This window comes from Cucumis sativus, chromosome 3, assembly GCF_000004075.3.
Source record: "Cucumis sativus cultivar 9930 chromosome 3, Cucumber_9930_V3, whole genome shotgun sequence".
NCBI classification, from domain to species: domain Eukaryota; kingdom Viridiplantae; phylum Streptophyta; class Magnoliopsida; order Cucurbitales; family Cucurbitaceae; genus Cucumis; species Cucumis sativus.
This window is the reverse complement of record NC_026657.2, coordinates 30316569-30334211: the sequence shown is the minus strand read 5'-3', so window position 1 is coordinate 30334211 and position 17643 is coordinate 30316569. Positions and strand designations below refer to the sequence as shown.

The 17643-nt window shown below is 28.7% G+C and overlaps 2 protein-coding genes across 3 annotated transcripts; both read right to left on the bottom strand.

Moving 5' to 3' along the window:
• Positions 1-1434: 1434 nt before the first annotated feature.
• On the bottom strand, positions 1435-3793 carry LOC101205175 (caffeic acid 3-O-methyltransferase). 2 transcript variants are annotated; one of them, XM_004137810.3, is made up of 4 exons: positions 3308-3793; positions 2891-3227; positions 2501-2571; positions 1435-1815 (listed from the first exon to the last, which is right to left on the bottom strand). In XM_004137810.3, the coding sequence occupies exons 1-4, from the start codon at positions 3716-3718 to the stop codon at positions 1516-1518; spliced, it is 1119 nt and encodes a 372-aa protein (XP_004137858.2). In that variant the 5' UTR covers positions 3719-3793; the 3' UTR covers positions 1435-1515. The 2 variants fall into 2 exon arrangements, with proteins under 2 accessions (XP_004137858.2, XP_011651979.1); XM_011653677.2 differs by having other exon boundaries at positions 2501-2565.
• Positions 3794-9367: 5574 nt separating this feature from the next.
• On the bottom strand, positions 9368-12607 carry LOC101220578 (protein DMR6-LIKE OXYGENASE 1). Its single transcript, XM_004137948.3, has 4 exons — positions 12481-12607; positions 12085-12381; positions 11340-11930; positions 9368-9915 (listed from the first exon to the last, which is right to left on the bottom strand). Exons 2-4 carry the CDS (start codon positions 12370-12372, stop codon positions 9667-9669), a joined length of 1128 nt encoding a protein of 375 aa, XP_004137996.1. The 5' UTR covers positions 12373-12381; positions 12481-12607; the 3' UTR covers positions 9368-9666.
• Between the last annotated feature and the right edge of the window lie 5036 nt (positions 12608-17643).

The following is a 17643-nucleotide window of genomic DNA, read 5'->3' as shown; positions in this document are numbered from 1 at the left end:
AATATCTTATTTAAATCACTATTATAAATTTTATATATACCAAAGTAAATGTTTAATATATTTTTAGTCTTTTATCTCTGCTTCTCCTATCTCTATTTCTGCGTTGTTTCCTTTCCTTCCCTTCCCTTCTCCCAATGTCCCAAAACAGAATTTGATTCTTTTGTTTCCAGTGGAATAGTCTCACATCATATTGCAACAAGTACATTGCACATATTAATCCGTCTATTCCATCTTATTCTTCCTTCACTCCAACGTCCATACTAAAGATTACGTATTGAAAATATTGAAACCGTTCTTAATTTTGAGTGTATCGCTGCTGCAGTTTTTGTTGTTGTTGGAACTATATATATAGAGAGAGAAAATAATAATCGTATTGACTATACTATGTATTTTTGCTTTGTATCCTTCTAAATAAAGCATACAAAGCAAAAATACAATTGAGAGCACAACTAGCAAGTTATATGTTAATTGAGCTATGCTTGATTTAGAAGGATACAAAGTAAAAATACATAGTATAGACTATTTTTCATACTATTTCATATATATAAATGATGGTATATGAAAAATATGAAATAGCATGTAAATGGCCATATATATATATATATTATTTTAACTAAGAGACAAAATATGAGTTTATAAACTCTAACAATGATATTAAATAATTAATCACAAACATTTAGATTACAGTTATAGAAGTATAGGTATTAAAGTTGCTATATACTCCAGCTTAATTTATAGACCAAATTGTTACTAAGACACAGTTTAAATTTGGTTATTTTTCAATTTTAACCAACTTGTAACAACAGATAAATACCAACGTTTAGAATAGCTTCTCTTTTTTTTACTTTTCTTTTTGCATTTTAAGCAATTAAATAAATATATTGTGATAAAATTCTTCACATAGTATATTTGTCACATTTATTTTCAATTTTTAATTGATTCTACCTTTTATAACAATTACTTTTCTTGAACTTTTATCAAATCGTTTAGGTTAAACAAAATTACTTGATGGTCAAATCATAAATATATTTTTTTAAAAAAAACATTATAATATGTTATAAATTAATTATTAATAAAAAAATAATTGAAATAATAAACTTTAATTTTGGTACTACTTACTGAATTACAGAACACACCATAATGAGTTATTTTCAATTTGAAATTAAATGGGGTTTTTTTTAATAATAATACAACAACAAAATATTTAGCCTTCATACAAAAATTCACTACACAATTTTACCATAAAATATAAATATTTTGTCAACTTTACAAATTTTGAATTTTTCAAAAATGCCAAGACTAAAATTGTTTTAATGAACCTTAATTAATTATGTACATTAAACTAATTAATTCTCACTCTCATATTTGTTTTACTAAAATGTCTCCCTTCCAATTAAAGCAGCAATTAAAATACTAGAAATGAAAAAACTAATGTATGAGTCTAAATCTCTTCAAATTTCATTGAAAACAGTTGAGATAAATTCATATGCCAAAAAGAAAATCTTATAAAACATTTCACTTTTGGAATTCCAACAGACAATAGAAGTAATCGATATGAAATGGTCGGAGGGCGGAGAATCCAGCGGAGAGGCCGAGTTGCCGGAACTGCTCCTCAGTTCGCTGCTTACTTTTAGCCTTGTAAATGGTCATGATGAATACGTCGCTGGCCAAAAGAGCACGCGTCCGGTGGCTTTCATCCGTCTTCTCCGGCAATGTCGGCTCACAGGCAATCAATTTTCCTCCCACCGGGAGAGATTTGCAGCAATTCTCCAATATTATTTTGCATTCGTCGTCCGTCCACGTAGATAGAACCCACTGCGCATGCGGATTAAAATATGGATCTCAGTATCCATATCAAAATTCCAATTTTACATGGATATATTCATGGGGTATTCAAAAGATACAATTATAAAGACAACTTTTAATTTCACAATTTTCCAAATTATTTTCCTACGATCTTAAAAGCAATGCTTTAACATTTAAGAAAAATATTTTCATATATAATTTAAAATGAGTTGATAATCCTAAAAGAATATAGAAAATTAAATAATATTTTACTTATTTTTAAAACGAAAAAAAAATTAATTGAATAAACCAAACAAACTAAACTCAATTGTTTCTATACAGTTGGACTGATGATTATTTAAGTTATAAAAAAGATTTGAACCCAACCAAAGTGAACCTTCTTTACATTTTATTTTATAGAGATGGATAGCTTGAATAATTGATGAACATAGCAAAGAAAAAGAAAGTGTTAACCAAAAATGGGGAGGCAAAGACATATTTTGATTATTTATTTTATGACTTAGTTCCAATGGAGTGTGGGTCCAGGGCGAATGAAGAGGTTTATGAATGGACACGTCAATCAAAAGTGGAAAAAGGATGAGGTGCGAGGATTAAACTCAAAAGATATTTACATATCCATATGTATATTCTCTTTTATCACCACAGAAAAATGAAGAAAGTAAAAAGGCTATATAAACACGTTACACGTACGTACCTTCATGAAGATAGCGTCTCCGGTCGGTATGGACTTGAACATATCACCTCCAACGTGACTCACCCCTGTCTCTTTACCACAACACCCATTAAATCCAGTTTTTTCTTCTAGCTTTTAGATTTTAGTGGAATACATTGTCATTTTTACTAATTTTGTCAATTTATAATTAAAAGTTTTATTCTTAGATTTATAAATAAAATTACATATGTTATAAATTATTTTAAAAAAAAATGTAAATACTGTTTATAAACTCAAGTTTTCAAAACAAAAACTTAAATTAAAATGAAGCACTACTAATGGCAACTAATTAGCTTATAGCTAGGCTAATTAAATTTAGAGCTAAGTAATGACAATTAAGGACGTAATTAATTCCAAAGAAATTAAGCTCACCGGGGATAGTAGGAGCCCTAGCCACCACCTCCGGCAGATCGAAGTTAATCCCTTCCTTAATGTGAGGATATTTCTGTAAAATCATCCTCAAGCAATCGCCTGCGCTTCCACCAACGTCCACTAATTTCTCAACTCCTTTGAACCCATCGTAGCCGTCCAATACAGCCTTCATGAACGGCACCGATACGCCCGCCATTGCTCTCTGCATCAACTCGTTCATCTCCGTTTTCTTCCCATAATAACTGTACGCCGCTTCACCGTTCGCTCTAACGAACGGTTCCGTCGTTGAGTCAATCGCCGCCTCGTGCACTCGCGGCCACGCTCTCATAAGCGCGTCCTGTAAAAAAGCGAAAATCACGATGATTTCGAAACAGATCTGTTGTAACTGAAATCTCAAAATACGTATCAGTCACGCACCTGATGATGCTGAAGCACGTACGGCGCGTAGGAGAGGCCATCGGAGTCCGTGACTAGAGTTTTTCCGACGTCAGTGAGGGAATACCGGTGGTTAGATGAGTTAGGGCTGAGATGTTCCTCAAAAACACCGTAGCTAGTGAGCATACGTAAGATGCGCTCGAGATTATGGGCGTCGCCGCCGGACGGAACCACGCGAGCGAGGATCTCAGATGCGGAGAGAGGAGAGTTGGAACCGTTTTGCCAGATGGCGTCGGCGACGTTGAGGCGGACGATGGCGTTGAGGGACATGGGAACGCTGATCATGTTGGCGAGCTCTATAATGGCTAATCTGGCTTTGTTTTGGATTTCACTGTCGGCGGTAGTGGAGGTATTGTGTTGCTCCATCGGGGGCGTTTCGTTTCCGACGACCATTTTGATTTTGAGAGTGAGTAGTTGAGTTGAATGGATGGATGGTGTTATTTTGTAAGGAGTGGCACCAAATGCTAAGTTAAAAAGAGGACCACGTACGTACGTCATGATCATGATTTTCATAAAACAACAAAGATCCAAGGACAATAATAAATTTTGATTTTACTTTTCAATTTTTGTACTTCATTTCAATTATATTCAATTAATATAGTGTTGAAAATGAAATTTCATAGTAATGAAAAATATGTATATATTCTTTCTTATCAAAATTGGACTCCCCCACCAAACCTTTCTCTCAAAACACAACAAACATTATACATTCAGAAATAATTACTAAAATTGAAAACAAACTCAAGCTTACACCTCACTTAAACTCTTCTTTGGGAATTGAGGAGTCGAGGACCAACCTCCAAAATGGAAATTTGTCATTTTTTAATTAATTATGGACTTTATAATTATTTTTCTTAAAACTCCAAAACTTTTAGTTTTCAATAATAAAAGATTGTTACATGAATCATACTTTTTTTTAAATTGACTTCAAAGTTGTTTCAAAAATATCTTCTAAAAAATGCAATTTTAACCGAGCAACTAATGTTTAAAAATAGAAAAAGAAAGCGTCTTTGTTTGTTTAAGAAGTTTAACAAAAGCAGATGAATGTGAAAGGGAAGTGGATTTGTTTTTTTAAGTGTTAAGAATTAAGTTTTAGGGAACTATCATAACTAACCAAAAAAAGATATTGAAAATATTTACAAAGTGAACAAAATTTTTATATATATTCTGATAGATTTTAAAAATTGTTCTACTTTATAAATGTCTCTTCAAGTAAATACATTTCATGATGGGAGCATATTTGAAGGAGGGGAGAGAGTTAAGTTAAGGTATATATATATATAAGCCTCTTACTATATTATTTCCAAGGATAATTGCAATGGATAACTATGTGAGGAATAATAGTTAAGGATATAGCAACATTTATAAAAATTTGTAAATATAGCAAAACCATCGTTGATAGACTTGTATCGTTGATAATTTCGTTATGGTCTATCACCGATAGACCAATATTTACAACATGATCTATCGGTGATAGAATTTGAAAAATTTTGCTATATTTGCAAATTTTTAAAATGTTGCTATATACTTAATTATTTTGAATCTAATTGCTAAATTTGCAACTATCTCTCGTCCCAACGGTAAAAGTGTGTTGCACCCTAAAGTTGGTGGATGATGTTGAAGTAGGGGCAGAGCTAAATTAGAATGCTTTAATTAGATGTGGGCCGAGTAGTAAGGTGGCCCAATAAAACCGGGCTTCTTCCGTAATGGGATAATCAAAAGCAGCCCGCCCACATTGACCTTAAATTTAGTATCTAATACAAAGGGAAAAATGACTATATCTCTCTTGTAAAAACGAGGAAAATAAAATTTTAATTTATTTATAAAATTGTAGTAATAATAATAAATTCGTCATTGCACATGATTTTAACTTGAATTTTGGGTTTATGATATTTATGATATTTGCCATATATATATGTATGTATGTGTAAATGAGGAAAACTACTTTTTGATCGTTCATTTTGGGTTTAGTTTGTTACGAGAGTACAACAAATGGGTGGGGTGAAAGTAAGAAAGTCATCTTACTAATATTTAGCTATGCTCAATTTCACGAATTTTATTTTTATTTGGTCCAACTTTCAAAATTTTACTATTTGTTTTTTTTTTTTTTTCAACTCAATTTCTATTTATTTATAAATTCCAAAACAATATTTTTTTTACTGTTAAGTTTGTTTCAATTTGTTTTCGTAAATTTACATTTATAATTTTGATTTTTCATTAACTCAACCTCTAAACATTTATTTAAAACAACTATAGTTAATTTAGTTTTCCCTATGGTTTTATCATTATTTTAAATTAATTTCGTAAAAGTTAGCATTTGGTAGGAAAGGTGAAAATTTTAAAGTAAAAATGTAACATTAAAAATTAAAAAAAAAAAAACTCGAAACAGAAACGAATGAAAATTGGAGTCAAAAGCTTTATTATATAAAAAAACTAAAATAAAATTTGTATACTTTTTCTCCCTGAATTGAATATAATTTTTTTCAAGCCATTAAAATAATTAAAACAAAAGAAGCAATAATGTATAGGGGATTAGATATAGTATAAAAATAAATAAAATTCACGTGGGGTCCACGTTTGACGTGGGAGGTAAAACGACACGGTTGGCCGCGACTATACATTAAGTATTCAATTATTCATAAGGCGAGTAAGGAAAATGTCAAACCTCAACTATAAGAAATGACTCTATATTGGGTCAACAAATATCGGGTTGAGTCAAGACCATGAGGCTTTACGGGTCAAGTCTCATTGCCCCATCCAAATAAAATAGCCGGACTTGACCCGACGTTTTGAATAAGAAACAAAGCAACTTTTTCTCTTTTCCCATTTCCTAAATTCCATAATTTTTCAACATTTTCGTTTTTGAAAAGATTCTTTCTATACCAAATTTAAAATCTTATTCTTTGCTAAGTTATACCTTCGTCTCTACTCTCTAACCTCTAACATCCTTTTCAAATTGGTCCTTCAAAACTTTATGTTAAATTTTATAATTCTACTCTAAATTATTATAGTATGAGTTCATTAGTTAAGCAATTGACTTTAAAAAAAAATCCAACAACTCTTTAATTTATTTTTCAATAAAACTTATAGATTTGTTATACACTGAATAGGTGTTCTTCAAACTTTTAAATTACTGTTTACTAGATTATTGTCCTTCTAAAAATAACAATAATAATATTCATTTTTAGTTTCAAAAACTTTAAAATATTTGTAATTTTCTTAAAAGTACGTTTAGGATTTTTTACTACAAAACTTTAATATATCTATTTACTCATTAAACTTTCTTGTATTTATTCATTGTAATATTTTTCCACGTTCATTTTATACATTGCTTAATATTTATCTCTAATTTATTTGACATAAAATCATGATTGTGTTAACATGTAACCCATACTCTAAAATATGTATAATAAAATTAAGGATAAAAGATAGTTATCTTTTAAAAGTTTGGATAACAATGTAACGATCTTAAAATTTGAGAAATTTGAGAGATCAAAATGAATTTGAAATTTTGATTTATTTTTTAAAAAAATTGTTATGTGATACAGTATTAAAAGTAAATAACCTGATAATACACACGAAGATGGTAATAAAAACCCCATATTAAAATAATAATCGGAGACATCTTTTGGATACATGAAATGCATTTACTATCTTTATTTATTTTTGTAACTAAAGATGAAGCCAATTCTAAATTTGTCTAAAAAGAAAAGATTACTTGTACAGTGGGTTTGGAATACCTTTTTCAATGTTTAATTCATAATATAAATTATTTTAGAAGTAATTAAGATATTTAAAAACCACTCAAAATAGAAATAGATGGCTTTTCAAATGTATTTTAATTAGTTTTTATAAAATGTGTTCAAATAAAAATGAGTTTTGTTTTCTTAAAAAAAATACTTTTCTCCTAAGTAAATCCAAATGATTACATATTCAATAATAATAATTTTAAAAAAATGCATAGTGCAGTTCATTAATTTTTGTATATTTCAATAAAAAAATTTAATCATAATTTGTTACTTAGAAAACTATATATATACACACCATTATTTTTGTTTGGAGTGTAATTAGGGTTCAACAACAGTGACCTAAATAAACATTATATAGCTCTAATTTAAATATATATATATATATATATATGTCAAAGGAAAATAAGGTTGAAAATCAATTAGTTTACATGAAATATTAGAATGATAAAAATAAAAAAGCATGACGTATGGGTTTGGGCTTATAAATAAATTAATTGGTGGCTTCAAAAAATTCAACGTAAATAAACCCCAAGTCAAAAACATTTTTTGTTTGCTAACAACTTGAGATGGCTTTGAGTTGTGTTTGACATTGTGTATACATTAAATAATACTTCTCATCCTAAAAAATTAAATTATACTTCCCTTTCAATTTCCATTTTTAAAAAGTTTATAATACCTAAGTTATTAAAAGAAAAGACTAATTCTGATTTGAAAATTTTGAAAAGAAATTAAAAGATTCTTTTGGTCTTTTCTCATTCAATGTATAATATTATCACATACGTAATGTTATGTTCTACAATCATGATTCCGTAATGTACAATTATGACAATTTACTTTAAAAGTTTATGAATACATATAGTAATTTTAGGGTTTAGCTATCTAAGAATAATAGATTGAATACATATATATGTGTGTAAAAAATGTGTGTTAACCACAAAGTTCAAAATTCAAGTTTTCATATGTTTTAAATTTAATAGTTTTACTTACGGATCAATATTTGGTTATTCTAATTGTTTCACATCAATCTTATTGTTATAAAATATTTCGAAAAAAGAACTTGTATTTTGGACTATTATATTTAAAAATTATAATGCTAGACTTTAAGTTGAATAGTCTCTCTTTTAATTTAAAAGATGAAAAGAAAAAAAAAAAAACCATACATGCATATGTACATCAATAAACTTAATATAAATTATATAGAGCACACACATAATAGGGCTCTTTATAACCTAAATTTGGTTAACTTCATAGTTTAAATGGTTTATGTAAGTTTATGCTTGTATTCAATTAGGAGAGAAGGAGGAAAATAAGTTTTTTTTAGTATAAGCTGATACATGATGATGGATTGAACTCCCGATTTCTTGTCAATAATGTTAGCCCAAGTTCACATGGACAACGAGGAAAAAAAAAGTTAATTAGGTAGGAATTGATCATAATTTGAAGCGAGGAGAAGAAGCATAAATGAAGCAAAAAAAAACTCAAGGGTGGACAACGCAGAGAGACAATAATACCAAAAAAATAGAGACAGCAGGACTAAATGCTCATTCAAGTCAAGAAAGGTGGGAGGGTGGCATTGAGACGCTGCCAAAGATGAGCATCACAATGTTACAAATAGTCAAGGTGTAGAAGTCTCCCCCATGTTCATGATAGTGTGAGTTTAAACAAAAAAAAAGTGTTCAGATGATTTATGATAGAGAGATATGCATAATTGGAGGAGATGAACAGTGATAAATTCTACAGTTTATTTTTTGGAGTCGTTGGTTAGAAACACTTTAAAAGTTAATCAAAGATAAAGGTTTCAAGATCCGTGAATTATGAAGATTGTATATGGGGTGAAGATTTGCACACACCATTACCCTAATTCCATTTGTCATTATAGTTTATCAATTGTTTATAAACTTTTTCTTGAGTTTAAATTGTGTAAATATATAGTGACTCTTTTAAGGATTGATATATTAGTTATTAGACTTTTATGATGAAATCACAATAACTTAATTGTGATGTTTGTCCATCTAAGAGTTTTTTAAATTAATAAGAATCTATCTTAATCTCTTGCAAGGTATTAATTTTTTTTTTAGAATAGAATCAAATTGCAAGTATGAGGATGTGAACCATCATTATCTCAGGATTCTCTCGTATAACAGTGCATTGAATTCGAGTAATATATTGAACTTATGAAATATATGAATAGTGTGGGTTGTTTCTTTTTTTCTTCTTTTCTTCTAATAATTGTTTCATTATCGCACTTATTTTGATTCTTAATTCTATTTTAATTTGATTTATTTCTCTGGTATACAATAATAATTGGACAGTTTTATTCATAGTACTTAAAGGTGAATTGAAATACTTCTCAAATTCTTCACTTTCACATTCCAAATTACAAAAATGACAATTTTTGCCCATACATACAATCTATATAAACTAGGGTTTCTTGGTTTTTTACCTTTTTCCAACATTACCCCTTGAGACCCACAAAATAACTTAGTTATTTATATCAACATGACCTATATATATGTGTGTGTGTATATATAAATATATATTTTCTGACATTATATTGTACTATGTAATTAAATAAAATACTTTTAGTAATCGTTAATGAATAATTTTCCTAGATTCTAAGAAGTTCTTCCTCTTAGGCTCGCAAGAGGAAATGTACTCAAGGAAGGTACCAAAATCAGTGTCCCTATAAAGCCTTGGATTTTCTTCATTCACAAGCTTTGGCCATGGCTTTATTATTGAATCAAATGGAAGACTATGTAATGTTGCCACTGAAATTCTTGTCTTCTTTGCATTAACCACAACCCTATGTAGAACACTCTTGTATTTTCCATTGCTGAATATCTGTCATTAAAAAATATATTATTATTATCAGGTCCCCCCAATTGCAAATTATATATAGATATCCCTATATACCTAAATTTTGACTTCTAATTTGTATGCATTTATATAGCATCTATTAAACAAATACAAACAAGTAGTCCATCACTTTTTGTTTACAGTCTGGTTTTGTGTGAGTTAGTGGCATATCTAGTACTCAATATATATATAATGACACATTGGGAATGATTAATTATTGTTTGTGACATGTTTAGTGAAACCCAATTGCAAAGATAGCTTAATATTAAAGGTTAAATACAGTACGTTAAAGACATGAAACAACTCAAAAAAAGCAATACTAAGTTTGATATATAAAAAGTTTTAAAAAATCTAATCACTATTAATTTAAGATTCTTTTAATAAAATTTTTTATCTTTCTTCTCTAACTTTTGAGTTTAGTTTTGATTTGATATGGATTTTTAGATTTTTAAGCTTTAAATTTAATTTCAATTTAATTTCCCGTATTTTAAATTGTCACACTTTTAACTTAGATGTTTTGATTTTTGTTTTAATTTGATACCTTGTTTAAAATTTTAATCTTTTAACTTTGATTCTTACTAAAATACTTGTTTTTCATATTTTTATGTTAGGTTTATTAATTAATTTTTCAATATTAAAAACGTTGAGGTTAATTAAATTTTACTATTTCTTCACTACTATTAAAGTTAATTTCAACTTTTTTTTTATAAGTAAGACAAATTTTGAAATCTAGGGAGATCAAATTCAAACAAACTAAAAATTGGAAGGTAGAATCCTTAAAATTTTGAAAGTTCAAAAATTATATTGAAACCAAATCAAAACTTAATAATGGAAAGTATAGTATTTTAAAATTTAGGAAGCAAACTAAAATTAGAAAAGGAAAAAAAACACAACAACCAAGAGCAGTATTTTTCCCATTATCCAATTATGGAATAAAAAAGTTAATAATAGTTAATGTTATAACTATTTTTAACTAAACTAGTTATTAATGAGTTTTTTAATTAAATATAAACATATTTGGAAAAGACAATGTTACCCAATAAAAATCTTAATGAATATACACATCAATAAGAAAGTATATTCTTCTTCATCTTCTTAAAAAATTAGTAATAAATAAAATATCTTTAATTTATCGATTAAATAAATAAAGTAGAAAAGACTCGATGCACTAGCTAAGACGTTTAATAAAATCGATTCATATTTTTTCTTAATATAGTATTATATCATCAGTAAAAAAATATATTATAGTGAATCGTATCGAAAAGTCAGTAATATAATATTAAAAACGTCATAAAAACATATTATAATAGATCGTATCGAAAAGTCGGTAAGGAGCAAATGAAGGGCAATATATACTTAAAAAATGAAAGAAGACAAGTTAAGAAGAAAATTAAAGAGAGAAAACTAACCTCTAGATGATCACCAATGTTGACAACAAAGGAATTTGGCAAAGGTTGAACAGTGACCCATTTTTGTTTGTAATGAATTTGAAGTCCTTCAACTTGATCTTGAAGAAGAAGTGTAAGAAAGCCATAATCAGAATGAGGTGGCATTCCTAGGGTTAGCTCTGGCTCGGGACATTTTGGATAACAATTCACGACCATTAATTGGCTTCCATTTTCAAACTCATTTAACAATAATTGTTCTTCATTCTCATCTATTTCTTTTCCCAAGCTTTCAACAATGGCTTTCACCAAACTCAAAAACAGCCCTCGAGTTTCCTCCACGTACGTTGACGCAGAGTCTTTGAATCCGGATGGAGACGACGGCCAGCCGGAGAGAAGTTGGTGAAGATCATTAGGGTTACAAGTTAACTTCAAGAAGTCTCTCCAACAATAAACATTGTCTTTGTTTTGGTTGAAGCTCGTCCCATAACGTACTGTCGCATGCATGTCGGATGACATGTATTTGGCTCTTTCCTCGTATGGCAGCTCGAAGAATTTTGAACAAACCTCTCTCATGTTTGTTATCACATCATTTGAAATTCCATGGTTTATTACCTACACATAATCAGATCGTCAACATAAAATTACAAGTAGTAGAACATTTTCGCAAGCTTTGGTGAGGGAATAATGACTGAATGACAGAATGTTTTTTTTAAAGTGACAGAAAAAAAGAATTGCATCGAATGTACGATATAAGTCATGAACTGACCTGAAAAAAGCCATATTCTTGGCAAGCTTTGGTGAGGGAATGAATGACATGGTGACGGTTGGGGCCAAGGAGTTGTGCAAAGTCAATGAGGGGAAGTTGGAGAGGTCCGGAGACGTGAAGGTGGGGAGAGTAGTCAGAAGTGTCGGGGCGGTCAGAGTTGGGGAGGATGTATTTAGAAGGGAGCTTATTTAAGCCATTGTCGCAAAGATGTTTGACACCCTTTTGATACATTTGAGGTTCTGATGCCATAAGGGTATTGCCATTTTCAACTGCCAATCCCGGAGCCATATTTAAGAACTAGAAAGAAAAGAAAAAGTTATTAAGAAAGCAAGAGTACTGCAATGGAACATAGAGAGAAATTAAAAAAGAGAGGAAGGAATTAGAAAATGCAGCTACCTGAAATTGAGAGAGAGAGAAATAGAAATTAAAATGGAAATGAGTGCTTAGTGGAGAATTATATTGGAGGCAAAATTGAGAGAGATATATATAGAGAAAAAGAGAAGTGATTTGAAAAAAAGGGGGGGCAAGTTCTGGGAAACCAGGAATGGTTTTTAAAATGAATGGGTTAGAAACCGTTGACAAAATCCAGTCAGAAGCTGCTGGACATGGCTTTTTTTTTTTTTTTTTATATATATAAATTATTATTATTATTGTTATTTTTAAATAAATAAAGAAATGAAAAAACCGCGGCTGACTTTTTAGGGCAGAAGCCAAAGGTAGCGTTGGTCCCATCCTTTTTCGTCTTCTCACTCCTAATCGACGTTGATGTTTAATTATACATATTCAATTCATCCATACCCATCTCCTCAACTCCTCTACTTCCCAACACCATGCTTCCAACTGATCTCAACCTTTATAAGTTTCATTTCACTTTACTTTAATATATATCTTTTCACAACAATTCACATTAATAATTAGAAAGTAAAAATAATAATCCACATTTCACCTCAATCAATTTGCCACAACATCTATATCTAAAAATACAATGTCCTTGGATTATTTTGCACTAAACCTCTCTCATGTGTATACCAGAACATGCTCCCCATGGATGAGAGGCCATAAACCAACATCAACTCACAAGCATTCCCTTGACTTTTTACAATCCTTCTGCTTCTAATTTAATTTTCAACCACTTACTATCACAATAGCAAAAATATCACATGTGATGAATTCGCCAAAATCAGAGGATACAACACACTACAAGCTTCAATGAGTAATCTCTTGAAGATCAAAACCATAGTTTGGGTTGGAAAGCTTACTTAGCACAAAAAAAGACCCACAACAAAGCACAAAACCAACTTCAAAAAATCCATGTCGAATTCAAACCTACAGCAACTAATCTTCCCATTAGTTAGAATAAATGAAAAGACTAACTAATTAATCAAATAAATAAATAAAAAGAAATGAAAGCAACCAAACATAACGTTGTTGATGACTCAAAATTAATTCAATGTTTAATTTTGCATTCACATATATTTGTATATCATCACAATTTTATCGATATTTTAATTGACACTTTCAAATGGTCGACATGATCATTGTGGACTTGGACATTTTTGGTCTTTGTCCCTCACTTACCTATTTTCTTTCTCCCCTCTCTAGTGATGATCAGTTCCATTGTATTCAATCCCTACATGCCAAGATGCATAGGTCCCAATGTCAACATCTTTTTTTTTTTTCGTCCAAGATAAAAATTATGTGTATTCTTCTTATTATTTTTCTTCTTTTTGAAATATTAGACAATTTCATCCAAATAGTTCACGGGCTTTTAAATGTCAATATCAATCAACTTAAATGTCTATTATTTACAAATTCTAGATCTCAAAATCTTACAATTTTACTTTTGAAATTTGAATATTGATTTAATTTGGTATGTTAAATGTAACTTTCATGAATTTCAATTTTAACCTTGATTATTTTTTTATATTCTCATTTTTCGTTCTTGAATATAATTTTTAACAATGTTTTTAATATTTGGAATAATTTAGTGACGTTTTAGAAAAAGAAATTAATATTAGGAATATCTGACATATTAAAACCCTTAAACTTACCTAAATATCATAAATTCCATGAATGACAAACTAAAATCAAATGAAATAATAATTCCTTTCACACAAGCTTTACAAATACACTCATTTCTAATACATAGCAAGCTCTTGTTTCGGCCTCAGGCATTGTTAGTACATATAAGCAATTTGTATGCTCACAACTCACATGTTTTCTTCTTTTTTTAAAAAAAAATGAAACTTTAATTGTACATATATAACATTTTTAATAAATAACAATAGAAAAAAAAAGTTATACAATTTTCCCTTCTTTTTCGTGGCGTCGCTGGAAATCTAGTCCATTTTTAGTACATTAAATTTTTTATGATTTCAAACGTAAATTTCAAAAGCTTGACTAGTGGAGAAGTTATGAAGCAAAATCATTTTAGAAAATATATAGAATAAAGAATGGAAATAAAATGGTTTTCAAACAGCTCTTGACTTAGGATAGCCATCTAAACACTTTGGTGTATAATTTATTATTAATTAAGACTAACTTTAGGGAGGGAAAAGTGACTTAGATTTAGCCATCAAAACTTTGGAATATATTCATTTTCTAATTGTATTGAGCACGTGCTAATATTGGGAAATGAAGTTAATTACTTTACTTCAATTTCAAAAGAAAAGAGATGGCTTCTTGAATAAACCTGAAAAGTAGTTAAATTTGTTGTGTGTGATGGCTAAGAAGTTTCTTTAGTAGGTGTAAATGTTAATGGGTCATATTCGTAATGATTTTTTTTAAAATTTTGTATATATATATATATATATTCTATATTTTTTTTTCACCCCTTCTTGAAAAGAATATTTGAATCGAATTCCTATTCAAAATTTTGAATTCAAGAACAAATTACATTTGAGACTCTATATATATTTATATGTATTAATCATTTAATTTTTATATCTAGATAAAAACACAGTTTTCTAAAAACTTATTTTGTTTTAGGAATTTGGTTAAATAATAGGTTTGATTTTTAAAAATTTAAGATAAAAGGGTTGCTTGTAATTGTTTTTTTTTTTTTTTTCCTTCTATATTTTTCTAAATTGTATTTAAATTTTGAAAACATCACTAGAGAGGAAATTTTATTGGCAGAAGTAATGTTTACAATCTTCTTGATTTTCAAAAGCCAAAGCTTACCAAACCAAGGACTAAATATTTGTTTATATATAAAGAGAGAGGGAGAGTGGATGGGTCAAATTTTGGTAAATTTATATAAATACTACAAAAAATCTCGAGTTTGATGTAATTAGTTGAAAAAACAAAAAATGAATGTATAATGTGGATTTTTTAGAGAAATAAAAAAAGCAGATATTTAATATCAGTTTTAAATTAACACCAATTTCAGTTTAAAATCGAGATTAAAGATTCGTTTTTCAAAAATTAGACTCATATATATATGAAAGGAGGATTAGGGTTAGGGAAAAAAATCAAATACTCCTCACAACCTCCCCTCCCCCAATTCTTATTCTTCTTCTCCATCTGGCAGCTTACACAATCTCATAGAACGTCGTAGCTCTCGTCGGATTCTCGTTTGAAGAACAGCACCTCCACGTCTCTTGTCAGACCTCACACATGTTTCTCGTCATTTCAAAAAATAATGCACACATTTCTCTCTGGATATGAACAGATCTACGTAGATTTAAACCTCCCCTTCCACCTCTTCGTCCTCCTCCGTCAATGCCATTGCAATAGGGAACAAGCCACCATAGCCGAGTAAGTCTTCCAAAAATTCAGCTATTAGAATATATATTGAAGTGTCCACTCATGTTTTCTATGTTTACATTTTGAAGTTATATTTTTCTCGTCTATTTTATTGATGGTTGAGTCGTATCTAAAAATTTCACAAGATCTTAATGACATAAGTGATCTTATTACCAACACAACTATAGCTCGAATGACATAAATTTATACAAACAATTTCAATGTATGAGATTTGATGTCGTACCGTGCACATGTCTGTAAAAAAATCTTATTAAAAAATATATATAGAAAAGTCAAAGAGTTGACATGGAAATCCAAAAACTAAAAAATGTACGTACAAGGTTATAGTAATAATAATTAAGTAATGGTCTTCTAATACATACATAGCATGCAAATTAAATTAAAATTTAGGATATATATAAATAAAATGAATTGAAATTCCAAAGTCAACTGAAAGCTCTATAGAAAAATGAAATGTCCCTTTTTAATTTATGTCATTAAGATGATGCCAATAATGCAACCTAATTTGATATAAAGTCCCATCACACTCAATTTCCCTTCTTCTTTCTTCCTCTTCTTCTTCTTCTTCTTTATTTAATGAGATTTTTTTTTTTAATCCCTTCTTTATTTTTATTTTTTGTTTTGTTTTTTGCTTCATTGTTCTCTGAATCTACACTATTTTAGACTTTATTTCTTTTTTATTTTAATGCTACAAGATATGGCTCTTGCTTTTTTAATACTTTACATATTTTTTAAAGTTATCATGATTTTTCTTACTAATTTAATCCTACTTCAAACAGTTTTTATTTTCCATTTTTTTAAAAAAAAATATAGAGAGAGAGAGTCTTAATTAAAGACTAATTATTAGTTGAGGATGATTTAACACGGTTTTGAGGATGGATGAGTTCAAAGTTTCCATCTTTGATTGTATATATATTTTTGTTCACCAACTTAATTCAGATTTTAATTAATATATAATTCATTACATGTTAGATTTGATCAACCCAAATAAATTCTATTTTTCTTTATATTAAACCAAATGTCATGAAATGTTTTATTTATTTTTCATAGTTTAATTTTCAATCTCGTAAAAAAAAAAAAAAAAAACTTGAAATATAGTATATGGTTTGACAGTTAATCATACCTCTAATTGTTTTCCTTTCTTATTTATTCTACATTACCGTAAGTAAAATTTAGAAATTAAAATATATTGGATTTCTTTAAATTTTGTGTAAGAATAAATCATGGTAAGATAGATTGAAAACTTAAAATAAAAAACAAAATGATTATCAAACATAGCCACAATTCTCTCTTGAGACTAAAAATAATATTTAGATTTATCAAATATAGAATTAAATCTCGAAGATTTCACATTTTATTTGATTTAAAAATATATTAAAGAATTTAAAAGCATGTTTTAGATATAAAATAATTACAAAATTACAAACTTGGTATAAACCTAAAAGCTTAGTATGTCATTTTATGTGAATCTCTCTATATATTTCATCTATCTCCTCCTATCACTTAAAAAAATTATCAAATATATACAATTTAATGAGATAGTTAGTGTGATAAAAAAATATCTTTCTTTTTTCTTTTAATAAAGTTGTATTAGTGAATGCAATACATTTTTTTTCTTCAAATAATAATAATAAATCACAGTGATTACTACTAAACTTAATTTTAAAAAAAAGGAAAAATAATAATTGAAAAAAAATGATGAATATAGTGGTGGTGTTGTGAGTTGTTTCCAAGTTGGATGATGATGAAACCAAAAGGCATTTTCTTTATTGGGGAGAAAGTTCCGATTCTTAT